At 39.0% G+C, this 19049-nt stretch overlaps 2 protein-coding genes across 2 annotated transcripts; both read right to left on the bottom strand.

Annotated features, from left to right (window-relative positions):
* Nucleotides 1-7725: 7725 nt before the first annotated feature.
* LOC6049232 (galactose-proton symporter) lies at nucleotides 7726-9443 on the bottom strand. Its single transcript, XM_001865989.2, has 2 exons — nucleotides 8941-9443; nucleotides 7726-8887 (listed from the first exon to the last, which is right to left on the bottom strand). The coding sequence occupies exons 1-2, from the start codon at nucleotides 9205-9207 to the stop codon at nucleotides 7727-7729; spliced, it is 1428 nt and encodes a 475-aa protein (XP_001866024.2). The 5' UTR covers nucleotides 9208-9443; the 3' UTR covers nucleotide 7726.
* An 8-nt stretch (nucleotides 9444-9451) lies between these two features.
* LOC6049229 (high-affinity glucose transporter ght5) lies at nucleotides 9452-11154 on the bottom strand. The gene is made up of 2 exons (XM_038257616.1): nucleotides 10909-11154; nucleotides 9452-10854 (listed from the first exon to the last, which is right to left on the bottom strand). The coding sequence occupies exons 1-2, from the start codon at nucleotides 10973-10975 to the stop codon at nucleotides 9482-9484; spliced, it is 1440 nt and encodes a 479-aa protein (XP_038113544.1). The 5' UTR covers nucleotides 10976-11154; the 3' UTR covers nucleotides 9452-9481.
* Between the last annotated feature and the right edge of the window lie 7895 nt (nucleotides 11155-19049).

Raw genomic sequence — 19049 nt, 5'->3', positions numbered from 1 at the left:
AACCCAGCATCTCAATTAATATTGATGATTTTTTCACTGCAGTTCCCGCATCACGAAGCAGAAATCAAATGTCTCAAAATTTGCGCGGACTTTGGAGGGGTGCAATTGTCTCGCGCCAGTTGTCTGGTCCGCCAGTTAAATCTTTAATGGGTACGATTCCGGGGTCCAACTCCCAGGGCGTTCTCGCTCTTGGTTGGGTTCTATTGTTGCAATCATTAGCCAGCATCGTGATGCTTTTTACAGATGATCGAATAAATGGCTTGACTATCTCAAATTTGAAATTCTTGGGACATTCATGCGGTTAAAACCCAAAGTCTGACGGTTGATTCCCGCGCGCGGACCACTATGCCAATAACAGTAATAATACTACACAAATCGTATAAATGTTCTACATTTTGAAGTGGGCTTTAGCGCAGTTGGTTCTGACAGAGAGCGAGATATGGTGGTGTGACTGCTAGCAGCAGTGTTGATCTCATCATAAAAATTGCCATCATTTTCCGTCACGCGAAGACATCTTCCAGAGAGAGAGAGAGGAGGGTGCTTTGGGATTTACAGTGAGGGTCGGACTTGTTTGGATATGTCAGATGTTGAATTTTTTTCAAAAGTTTGTAATTTTTAAATCTGCCCGATTTGTAAGGAGCCTTGTAAGACGAAACTAATTAAAAAAGCAAAGCAATCCACTTTAACGACCCCCGGGTCTTTAGTGGGCTCTGTTGCAAGTTTCTGCTCATTTCTAGGCGTCCGAAGGTTATGTGTGGTGAGTCACTCAAAAACTTTTTTACGCTAATGGACCGACGTTTTACTTCCCCATCCGATAGAAGGCGTGATCAGGCAAATCTCGTTTCGAAAAATGCCACCGGGTCCGTCTGGGATTGAATCCAGGCCATACTGGGGTGAGAAGCTACCACGCTAACCACTGCGCCACCGGACCCGGCAACACCGCAACACCGGACACGAAACTAATTATTTTTTGTAAAATATTCAAAATTTAACATAACACCATTTCTTTCGAAACTGTTTTTTCATAATTTGCAATATGGGTATCTAACGAAAGAAATTTTGAGTATGCATTTTTACTTTTTTCGAGTTTTTTTTAAATATTAAATCTTTCACTGTGTTTTTTGGAAATACTCGAATTTTCAAAATCTGCAACATGGGGATTAAACGCAGCAAAATTTTGTAAGCATTTTCATAGTATTGGAGTCTTTATCTGTGAAATTTTTTTTACGAAATATCATATTTTATTAAAATACAAAAAAATATAATTCACAGTATAAGTATCAAACAAAGCGAAATTTTTGTTTGCATTTGCACTTTATTAGAGTTGATTTTGTGATATATAGTTAAAAAACGTTACTTAATCCACCCTTAGGTGGTTGGTGCCTTCCTCACATTTAGAGAGTAATGCTATCCAAAATAGATACAAAAGGACGGACCTTTCAGTGTTCTAACAACTTGATTCATACCATCAGATTGGGTAGTAAGATCATCATAATTCAGGGCTTTTATGTGCCTATAACTTTTGATAGGGTTGTCAGATCTGCAATCTATTGAACTCGTTGGAAAGGTCTTTCGATTACCTATCCAACGATCAGTCGCATGATAGATCCGGACAACGTTTTCATCAAAATATATGAGATCCGGCCTCCAAAGGGTTCATAAATAACACTTAAATGCTTATAACTTTTGATAGGGTTGTCAGATCTTCAATGTCTTGAACGCGTTGGAAAGGTCTTTTGATTACCTATCCAACGATAGGTCGAATGAGAGATCCGGACAACGTTTTTATCAAAATATCTGAGATCCGGCGTCCAAAAAGTGCATAAATAACACTTAAGTGCTTATAACTTTTGATAGGGTTGTCAGATCTCAGATGTTTTTGACGCGTTGGAAAGGTCTCTTTATTACCTTTCTAAAAATGTATAGCATGGCGGGTTTTCTTACAAAAACCACCCTTTTTACAATCTTCCGGACTTTTGTCAAAATCGTTTTTTTAGCATAACTTTTGAAGTACTTAACTAAATTTTATAATTTTCAATAGCGACTTATGGGACCCCAAGACGGATCGAATGAGACCAAAACGGTCCAAATCGGTTCAGCCAGCGCCGAGATAATCGAGTGCATATTTTTTGGTGCACAGACCCACATCCCTACACACACACACACACACACACACACACACACACACACACACACACACACACACACACACACACACACACACACACACACACACACACACACACAATTTGATTCTGAGTCGATATGTATACGTGAAGGTGGGTCTAGGAGGTCAAATTAAGAAGTTCGTTTTTCGAGTGATTTTATAGCCTTTCCTCAGTAAAGTGAGGAAGGCAAAAACGTATTTTTTGCGAAAACACTCATTTTTTTTCATTTCGATACAAGTTTTTCGTAAAACAAAAGCTGTTGAAAATTTACAACATATCGATTTTCGACAAGCAATTTTGTATGGAAAGCCCCCGAATTTGTATGGAGTCTTGTAAGACGAATCCAATAATGCAACATGGCTTATTTATAAGTGTGGAATCAATGGGCCAAGGTTCCTAATCGATAAAATTATCGTCGATAATATTAGCCTCTAACAATAACAATAATGGTTATCGTTATTGTCAGAACGATAACGATAATTATTTTTTGTAAAATACTCACATTTTCACAAGACACTGTTTTTATCGGAACTGATTTTTTTTTCATTATTTGCAATATATGTATCAAACGAAGCAAAATTTTGAATGTTTTTCACTTTGTTAGAGTCTTTTTTTATTGTAAAATACTATTTATTTAGCAAAATATCGTATTTTTTCGGAAATTTGTTAGATCGACAACGATTATATTTTTTTTGTAAATTACTGAAATTTTCACAAAATGCCGTTTTTTCGAAATTGATTTTCTTCCAAGATTTGCCAAATATTTTTCTAGAGTTTTTTAATATAAAAATTTACTAAAAACACTGTGTTTTTTAAAATACTGATTTTTTTTATAAAATTTTGAAGATTTACAAATTTTTGTAATATAAGTTTTAAACGAACCAAAATTTTAAATGATTTTTACAGAAAAGAATGATAGTAATATGCATCAGGAAATGGTGACAGATTTTGTGTTGAAAAAATGGGTCATATTACATCAAGAATTGGTGAATATTCATAAGATTTTGATGAATATTCAGCAGGTTCACATTTTTACACATTTTTATGTAATATTACTAAAAAAGAGGTAATATTCAACCTACCAAATTTTCATCCTTCCAAAATTCAACTTTTTTTTTCAGTGTTGCACTTTGAAAAAGTTTTTTGTTTTTGTGTAAAATACTTTTTTTATACATAATACGGTATTTTTTTAGAAAATATGTCAGAGCGATAAGAATAATTATTTTTCTTGTAAAAATCTAAATTTTTCACAAAATACCGTATTTTTCGGAATTTTTTTATTTTTATTTAATTAAAAATAAGAAGGTTACAAAATTTAAATTACATGCCACGGTGTAAACATTTGAATAAAAAAGTGTTTAAAAATGCATTATACACCTGTCCAGATGTTTTGCAATCATCAATTTCCAAAATTTCCTAAAAGTATTGAGAAAAAAGGTTTTTACGGTACTCAAGAAATCAAACCATCCGACCGACATAAACTTTAAAATATATTTGCAACGGCCTTAATGTTTTTGAAAAAACGATAATTTGTGAAAATTAGGGTGTTTTACAAAATTCAAATGAATCGAAAATGCATTCTAAATTTTGCATTGTTTGATACTCATGTCATGTTGGTTATGATTTTTTTTGTAGTTTCTAAAACATACGGTTTTTTGTGAAAATTTTATTTACTGTACACAGAAAAAAAATGATGGTAATATTCATCAGGAAATGGTGACAGATTTTGTGGCAAAATAAATGATAAATTTTACCCCAGAAAATGATGAATTTTCATCAGTTTTTGATGAATATTCATCAGGTTCACATTTTTACACATTTTTTATGTAATATTACACAAATAAAGAGGTAATATTCAACCTACCAAATTTTCAACATTCCAAAATTCAACTTTTTTTTCTGTGTAGACTGTAGTAAAGTGAAAATGCATACAAAATTTCGCTATTTTCAATACCCATATTGCAAGTTATAATATTTTTTGCATTTTCAAAAAATACGATATTTTGTGAAAATTTTAACATTTTACAAAAAAATATTTGATAATGTTAAAATTTATGCAAAATTTTGCTTCGTTTAATACCTATACTGCGTATTATGGAAATTTTAGTACATTCGAAATATGGATTTTTGTGAAAATTTCAGTGTTTAAAAAAAACTCTTATAAAGTAAAATACCTGCGCAATTTTATTCCATTTGATACCCTTGTTGCAAATTAGTTAAATTTCAGTTGTTTCCTACAATTTGTTATTTTGTGAAAATTTAAGTATTGAAAATAAGTTATCGTCCGGTATCGTCGATAAGATTAGATTAGATAGAATTATTGAAATAACAACAGCAATAACGTTAGATTACACTACTCGACAAAACAAAACTTGTGTCAAGGGATTGACGATATCTCATCGGTTCCTCAGAGAAAAGGCATCCCCGAATCCGATGCAATCGACAGAATTTGATTTTATGTCCACGCGGACTGACGAGAAGCTGGTAAATTTGTTAACATAAAAATCGAACAATTTAAAAAAACTTGCGTCTCCTCCCAACTATATGAGCCATCTACAAAAATATGGAGGCGCCTGGTGCATAGCCATTTCCTTTAAGCACAACGGAAACAACCAATACAAATGTATAAAAAGTTGTCAAGTTCGGGGGTCCACAGCTAGCATTTTTGTACGATTATAAAAATAAATATTAAAAGTTTAAAATTAAAATATTTGAAAAACATTTTTTTTAAATATATTTGTTTACTAAAATTTTATGTTTCTCAAAGGTCTATGGGTACTTCGGGATGTCCATGGTAATCCAAGGACTCCCTAGAGTTAAGATCTATGAGTCTACCGCCGTAACAAGCAAGAGGTCGTCGGATTTTGACCCCGGATTATGTGCGTATAGCATCAGTGGATATGGTAGACTACTATATGAATGTAATGGGATGTACATGGTCATCCAAGGACTCCTGGAGTTAAGATCTACGAGTCTACCGCCGTAACAAGCAAGAGGTCGTCGGATTTTGACCCCGGATTATGTGCGTATAGCATCAGTGGATATGGTAGACTACTATATGAATGTAATGGGATGTCCATGGTCATCCAAGGACTCCCTGGAGTTAAGATCTACGAGTCTACCGCCGTAACAAGCAAGAGGTCGTCGGATTTTGACCCCGGATCATGTGCGTATAGCACCAGTGGATATGGTAGACTACTATATGAATGTAATGGGATGTCCATGGTCATCCAAGGACTCCTGGAGTTAAGATCTACGAGTCTACCGCCGTAACAAGCAAGAGGTCGTCGGATTTTGACCCCGGATCATGTGAGTATAGCATCAGTGGATATGGTAGACTACTATATGAATGTAATGGGATGTATATGGTCATCCAAGGACTCCCTGGAGTTAAGATCTACGAGTCTACCGCCGTAACAAGCAAGAGGTCGTCGGATTTTGACCCCGGATCATGTGAGTATAGCATCAGTGGATATGGTAGACTACTATATGAATGTAATGGGATGTATATGGTCATCCAAGGACTCCCTGGAGTTAAGATCTACGAGTCTACCGCCGTAACAAAAAAGAGGTCGCCGTTTGGCTAAAGTGGTAAACAAGGACTTTTGTTCATCGTTCAAACTTAAATATTTCGATAACTTTACATCGATTGTAGATCTTAACTCCAGAGAGTCCTTGGATGACCATGTACATCCCATTACATTCATATAGTAGTCTACCATATCCACTGATGCTATACTCACATGATCCGGGGTCAAAATCCGACGACCTCTTGCTTGTTACGGCGGTAGACTCATAGATCTTAACTCTAGGGAGTCCTTGGATTACCATGGACATCCCGAAGTACCCATAGACCTTTGAGAAACATAAAATTTTAGTAAACAAATATATTTAAAAAAAATTTTTTTCAAATATTTTAATTTTAAACTTTTAATATTTATTTTTATAATCGTACAAAAAATGCTAGCTGTGGACCCCGAACTTGACAACTTTTTTATACATTTGTATTGGTTGTTTCCGTTGTGCTTAAAGGAAATGGCTATGCACCAGGCGCCTCCATATTTTTGTAGATGGCTCATATAGTTGGGAGGAGACGCAAGTTTTTTTTTAAATTGTTCGATTTTTTTATGTTAAAAAATTTACCAGCTTCTCGTCAGTCCGCGTGGACATAAAATCAAATTCTGTCGATTGCATCGGATTCGGGGATGCCTTTTCTCTGAGGAACCGATGAGATATCGTCAATCCCTTGACACAAGTTTTGTTTTGTCGAGTAGTGTTATCGTTATCGAACCTCGATAAAGTCTCGTAAACAACCTTGCAATGGACAAAGTTTACCATATTTTTACTGTGAAAACTAACACCGTTGAAATAAAATTTGAAATAATAGTTGTATCAAGTGCTATCGACCTTCGACCATGAACACCATACCGAGTGTTCTCCCATCTTATTAAGAAAACAGCTCTTGAGGGCTCACATCTAGCGTCAATAGTTTTATTTTCCAACGAAACTATAAAAGTATCGATTTTCAAGTGCAGCCCAGAACCCTTTTCAGTCGAAGGGTTAAGTACCAAGTTGAATATGTTTCTCGAATATTTAGATGATTTCAAAGAAGTCGAAGTTGAAAATATTCCACTAATAATATTTATGAGAATTTATAGAAGTTAGCATTCAAAAAATTGGTAAACGATACCCCATTTTCAAACACTCTCCTTGAAATCCACACTCATTATGATTCGACGTGGCATCCACCGCCGCACTCGTTGACGACTTTAAACATTATTCAAACAGTCGCTGTTTATGCTCCACCAAAGACCCAAGTGCGACGCGTCGAGAGATCTTCAGCTCAGCTGACCGCGTTGAAGGCCACTGATTAGCATAACATTACACTCTACACACCACATATGCTCGCGCTCCGTAACACGTGGTGAGCAATTGAAAAATTTGTTTTAGTTTTTAGATTAAGAGTGCCTACTTTTAGGCGTTACGAAATTCCGCCACTAGATGGCGGTAATCGAGGTGGCTAAGAAATTCAAGAGAATTACGTCGATCTTTACGGAAGAAGCGTCTCGAGATACGACTCGCGCTGTGCCAACAGCGTCGAGGGGTCAATATTTGCTTAGGTGTTTTTTTTTCGTTTTGTAACGTCCAGGTCTTCGGCATATCGGGGGAAAAAGGGATGATGGCAAGAATCGGTTTGTTTGTCCCCGTCTGAGCGCTTTTTTGAGCGAGCTCTTCGAGCTGCTATCAAAATAGTAAATATTGCTTACTCATTTACATGCGAGAGTCCGTGGTGAAGAAAGGTTCTGTACGCCCTGAACCTGAAACCAGATATCGGAAAGCCAGGTAGTAATTTAGCTGGAAGGGAGGGATCGAAGGGGTCTGTGTTTGCACAATTGGTACTTCGGGGAGAGGGATATTGATTTAGTCGGTTTATCTACGAGAGTAAATTTGTTCGTTCGGACTTTCAGCAAATACTGGTGAGGGAATAATAAAAAAAAACGTTTGATTGATTACAACAAGAGTTCTATTTTAAGGTTTGTGGGGACGGTTTCTTGGCGTCAGTTGTACAGTTCTTTATTGGTGCCATAAAGGGCGTCAACGCGAGCAAATGCGGCTCGAGACTTTCTCAGAGTTAGTTTTGCGGTTTCTGGAAGGAATACATGCAGTAGAATAGCGATCACCATCAGGGGAATCCCGCAAAAAAGCAGAATTGCGCCGTAGATGTCGGGGTTGGCAAAGTTCCACGTGAAGGTCACGGACACGATGGCGATGTGCGCTGCGTGTTCAGCCAACTGGATAACAGCTATCGAAAGGGCTTTCTTCTTGGTTGAGAAGGCTTCCGAGAGATGAACGTCCGGAACTAGGTGGACACCGGTTGATGCTACCAGCTCGTATACCAGGAAGACCCCGGAAGCTACGGGGATGCTGACACAGCTCAGCTGCATGTAGATACCGCCCATGGTGGTCAACATGAAGCCACTGAAGAAAGCGGACAAGGTTTGGGTAGGTTTCCGACCGCAGCGATCAATGGTGAACAGAAACGCAACTCCGAGCACTACCCTTATGGAGATGATCACGACTCCGGAAACGCTGAACGTATCCAGCCCAAGCAACTCGTCAACCACAACCATCCGAACCTGATTGACCGCGGCGTTAAACGACAGTACAGCAGCGATCTTCCCCAAACTGATCAACACCAGTGGTCTCCAATTACCATCACTGAAGATCGACCACGAGCTCACCTCATCTTCCTCGACCATCCTCCGCAGGTCGATGTACTCCTGCTGGACCGTCATCGTCTCCGACGACTTCAGTCGCAGCTTGATCAGCGATCGCACTGCTTCCGCGTCACGACCCTTCCTGATCAAAAACACCGGCGACTCGTAACTCATAAACTGCCCAATCAGGGCCGCCATCAGCGAGAACATGATTCCGGCGATGCCGAGTATTCGGCTTGGCTCCCCGGTGTAGTCCGATATGGCGACCGGACTGACGGCCGCGTGCACCAGGATTCCCAAGAATACGACGTAGTTGACGAACGCAATCGTCGTGCCGCGCAGCTCTTTGACGACCACTTCTCCGCCGTGAATGAGCACCACGAGGTAGGCTAACCCGTACGCAAACCCAGCGATGATCCGCGAAAACATGATCCCATACATGCTGGTCGGCACGATCACCTTCAGGATGCTGGCGACGCCCATCAGGAATAGGTAGATTCGCTGAAAGATCGCGATCATTAGACACTTCAAAACCGTATAGTTCAACAGCCTACCGAAAGTATCAGCTTCTCGATGCGTTCCACCAGGATGACCCCCAAGAACGACCCCAGCACGGCAGCCACGTGAAACAAGCAGATCACGGTCAACACCATCGAGCTGGAGTAGTTCAGCGTCCACGTCTGGTTGCACAGGTGGATGTTGAAGATGCTCGATCCGACGAAGGTTCCACCCAGCAGGAGTGTCATGATATCTCCCAGCAGCGTGTTGGTCTGCATCTTGTTCTTCTGACTCATCTCGCACCACGTCCTGCACCCGGCCATGGCTCCAAACGACCTGGTCTGCGACGCACTTGCTTCCAGACTAAACTATTCCGACCGTGTGAACCCGACCTGACTTGCCAAATTATTTCCTAATTGTTTGCGTGTCCCCGCCGGTGTCGTTATCGAACGCTGATAAAATTTGATCCAAACCCCCCCGATATTAGCTTTGAGATGCGCTGATTTATTACGTGCTTCCGCGTGGTAGTGATATACATGGTAAGGGAGACACTTTGACCTTTTTGCGTGCGTAAAAAAACCCAGACTTTATTGAGCGTTAGTCATTGAGGAAGTTCTGCGGTCGCTTCGTTCCGCCGAAAACGATTTCGCCCCGCTTGGAGAACTCTGTTCGGGCCTGCCGGATGGTCATCTTGGTCGTTTCCGGTAGGTACTTGTAGAAGATTGCCGCCATGGCGAGCAGGGGAACTCCGCAGCATAGCATGATCCCGCCGTAGTACGCGTCGTCGGTGAAGTCCCAGTTGAACACGATGGCTGTGATCCCGATCTGGAGCACGTTCTCGACGATTTGCGTGGTAGCGATCGAGAAGGCCTTCTTCTTGGTGGAGAACGCTTCGGAACAGTAGGCGTCCGGGACCATGGTGACTCCGGCGGAGGCGACCACCTCGTAGGTGAGCATGATCGCGATCAGAACGTCGCGGGTTACGTGATCGGCAACCATGAAGATCATTCCCAGCACGGTGAGGATGAAGCCGCTGGTGAAGGTCGACAGGGTCATCGGCGCTCGACGGCCGAACTTGTCGATGACGAAGAGGAACACGGTTCCGACGAGCAGGCGGATGGTGAGGACTACGATCGCGGAGAAGCTGTAGTTGTCGACTCCGAACAGCTTGTCCAGGATGTTCAACCGGACGAGGTTGATGGCGAAGTTGAAGGATACTACGGAAGCAATGCGGCATAAGATGAGTAGGAGTAAAGGTCGGGTGTTTCCGTCTTGTAGGATTGACGGAGACGTTTCCTCGTCCTCTTGTAGCATAGTTTTGAACTCGGTGTAATCGTTACGGATTTCCCAAGATTCCGTGGACTCGTTGCGTAGCTTTATCATAGACTGGATTGCTTCAGCGTCTCGACCTCGTTGAATCAGGTAAACAGGGGACTCATACGTTAGAAACATGGCCAATCCACCACCGAATACCACGTAGACTAATCCAAGAATCCCGACCAATCGATTCGTTCCAATATCCTGTCCGTACGTCGAGGTAGGACTGATTGACCCGTGAGTCATCACACCGATCATGATACACAAGTTAACAGCGGCCATGTTCAGCCCGCGAAGTTCCTTGATACAGACTTCACCACCGTGAATCAGTACGACAAGGTAGGCCATGCCGTGCGCCAGCCCAAGCAGGATCCGGGCAAACGCAACGCTTGCTATGTGATCGGGGAGGGCGATCAGCAGCACGCTTGCTACGATTGACAGTACGAGGTACACTTTTGAGATCGGTTTCTTTTCGTAGCGTTCCACCAGGAAGTATCCGGCTAGGGAGCCGACGATGGCGGCCATATAGAACGAGATGGAAACTAGCAGCACTTCCGTGCTGGAGTGTTCAAACGTCCAGGGTTGGTGCTGGAGGTCCATGTTGAAGATCGTTGACCCAACGATCATTCCGGTTAGAAGAAGCGTCATGATGCCTAAAATTTCGTCATTGTTATGAGGTTTCTTATCAAGATAAGACCTTAACTAACCTGCAGCAAGCGTATTTGACTGCGGCTTGTTCTTCTGGTTCATCTCCAGCCATGCTCCACAGCTCATTATGTCTGCTTTTCTTATACTAAACTCTCAAAATCTAAACAAAACCCGTCAACAAACTACCCTTCGCGTGCAATTTCCCGTGACCAACTGAGCGGAAATGATAAAAATTGAGCGCTCTTTATTTTAGTCACCTGCAATTGAATCGTTATCGCGCGCGTTTGGACGGCTTTTGTCGAGGTGGGTCATGGCGGGAGACGCTCCAACGCTGATATGATTGTGGAAAAAACAATCGCGCGAACGCGATATCAGTCTCCGATTGGTCAATTGGAGCAGTATCGCTTGCAGGAGATTCGCACACCTAATATTTTGAAGCAACTTCACCAATCAAAGCAACCCGTCTAATCAATCCCGAGGTTCCGGTGAGTCAGCCGTCAAAATCCATGACGTATCGGCGACGACATCGTCGCTGATAAGTGCCGTGGCGTCACGGCAATCTAGATCGTTGGGCCTACTGCGACGACATCGGGAAAGGGGGGAGGGTACACCACTTAAGTACCACCAATCACAGAAGAAGGGGCGCGGGCTCTTAACCGGCCCGGCAAATATTGACCGTTTCAATCGAAAGGGAGCAAAATAGAACTTATGAGGTAGCATGAGGTTTTGATGTAACAAGCAACTCACGATTTGAAGCTCGAGGTAGAATTTGAGCAGTGATTCAATTCTGGAGGTCTAATTGGTTCGGTATACAGAACGGGATGTTTGCGGCCCCGTGGAACGGTATTAATTGGTTCGATGGGTGCTGTTACACACAGAAGGTTGCTAAAATCGTGTACTGGAATTTTCCTAAGCATTTCAAATATACCTAGTTTACCAAGAGTCATTCCACGATAAGCATGACTCTTACAAAATAACGTTCATAACTCATAAAACCCGCCGCGAAACAGGAAGAGATTATGAATAAAACTATATTTATGGCTGTAGACAGCAACTTTGCCACAGAGGAGGTTCATTCATACCCGCTCTCAAAATGGCCATTGTTCGGAACAATTATGGTCGGTTCTCTGCCCTCCCTCAGCCGCCGCGGACACAATTGCCAAATTAGCAGTCAAATCAGCCCCTCTCCGGCTGTGTGATGACCACACGGTGGAGATCCGCGCGCTGCCCAAGAGTCTCAGGAATTGAGCATTCCGGTCGGTCGGTGGATGGGCTAGGAATCTGCAGAACAATATGTTAAACAACATTATTTATCGACTCATAGAGTTCTAGCCAACCGGGATGACATAACTGGCTTAAATCACGTCTCAAATTATCTTTTAGGACAGTTATGCGATCACGATCGATGTTAAGCCGTCTGGCTAATGGATTGACCAACACGCACGATTTGGCCAAACGGACGTTCGGCGAGTAGTGAGATTCTAATGTGTTCTGATGTCTGTTGGAGTTCTGGGCTGAGCCACGAGCTTTGCATACCTCATCACCGTGGTCAACATGGTGCTTGAATAATGATGAGCGGGTTCAGACGCAGCATAAGTTGAAGAAAGAATTACATTCTTGGAATCGCAGTATCGCTGATGAATGATTCAATTTAATTTTATTCCTAAAATAAATATCTAAACAATTTTATTTAACTTTATTTGTTTGAAAAACTTATTTTTTTCAATTCCGCCGTGAAACTACTAACTTTTCCTGACACGACGACGACGAAACGACGAAACACCCTACTTTTTTCTACCAAAAACAGCAGAGTACAGCAAAAAGAAACACCTTTCAAAATAAATGCTGAAAATTTCTACTTTTCAGCACTAAAATGGATGCTGAAAAGTTTAACTTTTCAGCACATGTTTGGAAAAGTAATACTTTTCAACATTGTTTTGATTTAAACGGTGGATTGACTAAATACGTGGACATTTGATTTACAATTTCATTCAAATGTTGTTTTTCGGATTTGCAAAAAATGTTGTATGGAACATGTTGAAAAACTTGATTTTTTCAGCACTCGTCGTATTGATCCAACTCGGTGAACCTCGTTGGATAAATGCATAAATTACTATTTTATCATAAATTTTTCAGAGGTTTATAATTTTCGTACTCTAACTGCTACCAGCTTACTTTGATCGATCGGTTCACCCCACCCCATTCACGATCTTCGTTTTCTGAGACAAGGTATAAATCCGAAGGAACAAGTTTTTCTTTCATCAAAAATTGCGTAGGCTTTTCGACCTGAAAACAGGGGGAAAATCAAAATTAAAAGGAAGCCCTCCGGGACCCAATTTATATTGGTGGTGGTGGTGTTGGTGGTGTTGGTGGTTCAATAAAAAGAATACTTCGTTTTGTTGTATAATGAAAAGAAGGACGAGAGGATAATAGATTTTCCCTTGATTCTTTTTTCCTGTATGAACGGTTTAAAATATAAATCAATCTTTTTCACTTTGGTTTGGGGGAGATATATTGGTGAGGTACAGTTGTCCCATTATTATGGTGGCTTGTTCAATCAGTTCGAGTTTAGTATTTTTGGTTCGACAAAATCAACAAATTACAAATGATTCTAGTTAAGAACAAGGGGTTTCCAGCATCGTGTCAGGATGGTCACTAATCCGGAATTACTTTTAGTTTTTAGAAGTTATTCAGTAATTCTATGATTCTTTTTTTGAGAAATCACAAAAATAATAAATGATAAAATTTAAAAAAAATCAAAAACTATTCAAAATAATTATCTCGATAGCCTTTTTTATAAATCCATATTTTGTTTATTTATTTTTTGTAAGAAGTTTTCAGCACTGTGCCAGAATAGTAATCTAGGATCGCTCGAATTGTTAGCAAAGAATTCAATAATTCCGGAATAACTCAGTAATTCTATAGTGATGTGTGTAATTCTAGAAATACTCAGTATTTTCGCAGTAATTCAAATAATTCCCTGAAATTCTAGTAATTATTTATAATTCTTTGTGAGCATCATATGAATTAAAAAAAAGAAAAGGAAAAAAACAAACTAAGAAAATGGAATACTAGGCAATGAAAAAAGGATGAAATAAGTTAACATTCATGCATTTTAAGGCTGTAACATGTATCATTTACTGGTCGGCCATTTTTGTTTTGAGGTAATTCCATGTAATTCTGAGAAATTTTAGTAATTCGTGGCATATTTCCAGAAAAACTGGTATTTCCATCACGGACGAACGGACATGACACCAGGAACAAATTTTCTTCAAATTTTTGAAGCAAACTATCATTTGCGCCATCTACTCTCAAGTTGTCAAATTAGCATCGCGCGATTACGCATGATTTCTCAAAATGTCTTATGCAATAATTAATTAAAAAATTTAGCTTTAGTATGGTGCTAGAAACAGTTTGAGACTCTATGTAATTTATCATGGATACTAAAATTGCCGAAAAATTGATAGAAATGGTATATAAATTCATACGACCATTTCAAAAAGTGCCCATGAATTTGCATCATCAGCTGGCTTTGTTTACGTTTTAAACCACGTGGCGCGAAGATTTTGACATAAGCGATCTCGCTTGCGCAGGTTTTCGCCAAGAAGAAGTGAAAGAAACCTTACTTCACTTTTTGAAGCCTCCGTTCGTCCGTGGTTTCATTTAGACTGGTCAGTAATCCTTGATGCTGGAATCCCCTTGGTTGAGAATTTGATAATTTAGTACATTTAAACATAAATAATCAGATTTGACAACCTTTTGATGAGTTATCTCTACTAAAGCTGATTTATCATCTTATATTTGAATATAACTTTCTTGGTCGTAGAATCGAAACTAGTTATTGAAAAATGCTAAATTTAAACATTTCTTTACACCACAAATATCCAACGATTCTAAATCCCAGGATCACTGTAATGCACTGCATAACCAGAGCCCAAAAAGGAGATGACGAAGGGATGCGATGATGACGATCCTTGTCTGAACACCTGCAGGAATAACCTGAGCCGTTGCGGAGTTCAGGTGAGCCCATTCAAATCAAATATACCGGAGGGGAGGACAGTGTGAGTGAAGGAATTGTCAAAAGATTTTTAAAAGGGGGTTGAAAGGTTGCCCGTAACTTTTTATTTTTGGATAGATCAGATATTGAACCAATTCCGGGGTTTTTGGTCGAGTTCGATTATTATAATTTTGCTGTTCCTTGAAGCTTGTAGAATCAAAATCAGAGCTATAATTTAATTGTGAACGTGTACGAAACCGTCAGCATGTTGCAACTCGATCTGGTATGGACGTTGAGGCATGCAGTTTTTTTCCCTTTCCTCTACCCAGGTGGCTATTTCTAGAGCTGTATCAGCAAATGTCCATTAGTACGCCGAACTATGGACAAGTCGCAGTTATGCTGGTCTGGTCAGTGGTGGCGGCAGTCGGCACACATTAATTTATTGAAATGCTCAATTACATAGTTAATGATTTCACAAGGGAATTCTATTTATCATTGTAGCCGCAGCCACACTGGGAGAACAAAATGTACAGGAAAAAAACCAGTTGAAGTCAGTTCAACTCTACAATGCGTGCGGGGTTTCAGCTATAATTTTAGAACCATTTCCTGGCCAGACCAGTCAGCACGTGTCCAATTTATAAGAGTTGAGCTGGAACTGGTGGTGAGGCCGCCATCGGAAAATTACCACACCTTTCGCAAGCCGATCGACTTTGAGCGAGCTCGCGGAGATCAATATTTGACCGAACAACCTGGCGGACTTGAGCTTATTTTAAGATCAACCAATTGTACAATCGTTAGCACCTCTGATTTAAGGAGCCTGTGTTAGAGAGCAGACACTTGATGACTGCGATTCAAAAGAACCTTAAATTTATATCAACGTAGTTAAAACGCAGTTTTAATATTGAATAAAGATTATAATTTTCATTTATTTAAATAAAAACTTTTTGAAGATTCTTAATTTCTCGAGTATTTTTTAAAGGTCTTACAAACATATGATACACAATAGCTTGAAGGACCATTTCAAAACAAAAATTCTAGATTTCTATGATCTTTTATCAATGTTTTGCTTACAAATTTCATCATTTGTATTTTTTAAACTTTACACTGAACTGAGGCCTCCGAGGGGGTGTCTGACAAAGATGGTCCCCACTCTGCACTGGTCGCTAAATCATCGCCAACGAAAGGCCATCCAACTGTTTGCTGGACAATGGGACGACACTGACACTTTACAATAAGACGATTTAACTGTTCAGATGAGGTAAATAAAACTAAAAATAATAAAATTAGTTTTTCTTAGAATTTCAAAGTTAAAATTAATTAAAACATTTTTTCATCTAACGACAAATTTTTAAATAATAATTCAAGTAAAACCTTCAAGCTTCAGCAACTTCCAACCATCCCCCACGTTACAGTACCACGTGTGTACTCCTCCGAGTGATGTCCGTTAATATTTATTTCGTTGTCAAACAGGGCCCGTTCGTTGTTGACCACGGCATCGTGCGTCGTTGGCCATTCAAATTTGCATAATTCAATTAACACCCCAGTGACGAGACGGGCGTGTGATGAACTTGCCTTGGGGAGCATTTTCGGGATTTTGGTGGGGGAAGCAACTGTGCGAAATTTTGTGATATATTTTGAAAAATGTTCAAAATTTAATTTTCTTTTTTTTTTAAATCAAAAAATCTGTGATTGACTTTCTTGTTAAATTTACATCAAATTTATTACTAATTATTATTTAAATCAGCCAACAGTGCACGGTAGTTGTTTGATAAGTTTTACTTGCGTAAACTCAGATCTAGTTATCCGGGCCGGGGGGAGGTCACACCTTATTGCATGAGCTACATCCAAGTAGTCATCGAGGCTGATGCGTATTTCAGGTGGGTTCAATGTGACTCGTTTAACTTTTTTTTTGTGAAATATCTGCCACTGCTGCGAATTTGCACGATCTCGTGATTTGGTGCTAATTGTTTATTTGGTGCGAATTTGAATATATTAATAGGAATGATTCCAAATCGTATGCCGAATAGTGGTGACAGCAGATGAATCGAATGCCTCCAAGGTCAAACGTGTTCAAAACGGATGTGGCAAAAATGTGAACAAAAAACATATTTTTTTTCATCAAAATATCCTAAAATATTGATCGAAATAACACTTGCTCTGATCTTTTTTTATACAAAAACAAACGGTTCCTTTTTGCTTACATTTTCAGTGTTTTTTTTAACCCAAAAAAAGTAGAAGGTCGAAGGTTTCCAACGGAGAAAAAAGCAACAAAAACATACAATTAACTCAGAGTACTCCCCCTCTTGTGTCCTGCAGCCATCATCTCGCACACATGGGCCACCAAAACAGGATCTGCTCGAAAAGTTGTCCTGCTTTCCGAGGGATGCACTTAAACGTCCATGGAGGCATGAACTATTCAAGAATTTTCTTGGAAATACATCTATCGTAATGTTTAAGTTATTATATATTTTGTAATATTATATTTTTTCGATGTTAAATTAAAAATCTTTTTTATTCCAAAAAGTCTGAGTACAAAAACTGAAAATAAATAGAGCATTTGCAAAAATCTTAATTTTGGGACCATAGATCTTAGCTTAAAAGGTGTACAACGTTAGTTATTTGAGATGTTTTAGTAATAATAGTATTAATACTGCCCATAAATGCAAAGTTGACCCATGGGACTTTTTTTAGTTTCTTAAATCGTAAATCTTTGAACCCGATGATAAATGACCACTTTTCAGTTAAAGTCACCTTAATTCAATAAAAAGACAAACAAACTTCTTTGAACACCTTTTCATTCTTAATCGATCACGCTAAAATTATTATGATTTATGGTTTTTCAGTTACAGTGTCAACGTGGTTTATGGATGGCCCATACATAAATAAGCACTATACAATGTTTTCGGAATAGTTTACAATCGATTTTTTTTTGGTTTGTTTCAATAAAAAAAATCAGCGGCCTAAATTGTTAACTTCAAAAATTCAAAAATAAAATAATATAACAAAATTAAAAGCTTTTCGAATACCATTAAGAAACAATCATAACCAATTTAAAATAGCTATTTCATTACAGTCCAGACTCGATTATAAAATACTTTGAATAATCGAATCACGAACAAATAACATGTTTTTGTATAATTCTGCACGCAAAAAAATGATTTCGCGTAAACGTGAACAGAGTTCATGCCAATGGGAATCAGGAAAAAAACTGTTCAACTGCAAAATTCAAAATTGCACCATGAAAGTTGAACAGTTTTCTTCCTGGTTCTCGTTGGCATGAACTTTGTTCACGTTTACGCGGACTCATTTTTTGAGTGTGCTTTAAACATCAAATTGGAGTTATGCGACCTTATTTTAGTCAAATTTGAATGGTTGCTTGCCTATTAAAAAAATGCATTCTCCAATATTTCAACACCGCCATCTTGGATTTGAAAATTCTAATAGTAGTTTATGCAACAAGTTGCAAAAAGAGGATTTTTTCAGCACGAGTCGTACATTTATCCAACGAGGTTCACCGAGTTGGATAAATACGACGAGTGCTGAAAAAATCAAGTTTTGCAACGAGTTCCATACAACATTTTTTGCAATTTCGAAAAACACCCATTTAGTGAAATTTTAAGTCGAATTTTCATGTATTTTGTCAATAAATCGTTTAAATCAAAAAAATGTTGAAAAGTGTTACTTTTCGAAACAAGTGCTGAAGAGTTCTACTTTTCAGCACCCATTTCAGTGCTGAAAAGTGTTACTTTTCAGCATTTATTTTGAAAAGTGTTGCTATTCGATTCTGTTATTTTTGGTACAGAAAAGTAGGCTATTTCGTCGTTCAAGAATGACAGGAAAAGTAAGTAGTTTCAGGACGGAATTGCAAAAATAATTTTAGAGTAGTTTATAGTTCATTCTTAAGCTTAACAATCAAAAATCGGACAACGAAAAAAAAATTCTTGATTCGATTATCGAAACTGAAATTTTTCCGGGGCCTTCGGATAATCGAGTCTGAACAGTATCACATCAAAAATTATTCAAATAATCAGGTTTGGACGGGACCGAATGACCCATACGGTTAAAGTTCCCCTAATAAAATCAACAACAACAACAATCAGGTTTGAATTATGATCCTTCAAATTAAAAATGTTAAATGAAAAAATAAACACGCGAACAAACGTTTGATTAATTCAAAACATCTTCTAAATCTTATAGAACACT

The sequence above is a fragment of the Culex quinquefasciatus genome, chromosome 2, assembly GCF_015732765.1.
Source record: "Culex quinquefasciatus strain JHB chromosome 2, VPISU_Cqui_1.0_pri_paternal, whole genome shotgun sequence".
NCBI classification, from domain to species: Eukaryota; Metazoa; Arthropoda; class Insecta; order Diptera; family Culicidae; genus Culex; species Culex quinquefasciatus.
The sequence above is the reverse complement of the archived record's forward strand: the minus strand, read 5'-3'. Positions and strand labels throughout refer to the sequence as shown.

Excerpts from the sequence above, each read along its gene's own strand:
- LOC6049232 (XM_001865989.2), bottom strand. The coding sequence starts at position 9,207 with ATGGCCGGGTGCAGGACGTGGTGCGAGATGAGTCAGAAGAACAAGATG. Across the intron at positions 8,888-8,940 it reads TCGAGAAGCTGATACTTTCG|CGAATCTACCTATTCCTGAT; the intron begins GTAGGCTGTTGA and ends GCGATCTTTCAG.
- LOC6049229 (XM_038257616.1), bottom strand. The coding sequence starts at position 10,975 with ATGAGCTGTGGAGCATGGCTGGAGATGAACCAGAAGAACAAGCCGCAG. Across the intron at positions 10,855-10,908 it reads GTCAAATACGCTTGCTGCAG|GCATCATGACGCTTCTTCTA; the intron begins GTTAGTTAAGGT and ends ACGAAATTTTAG.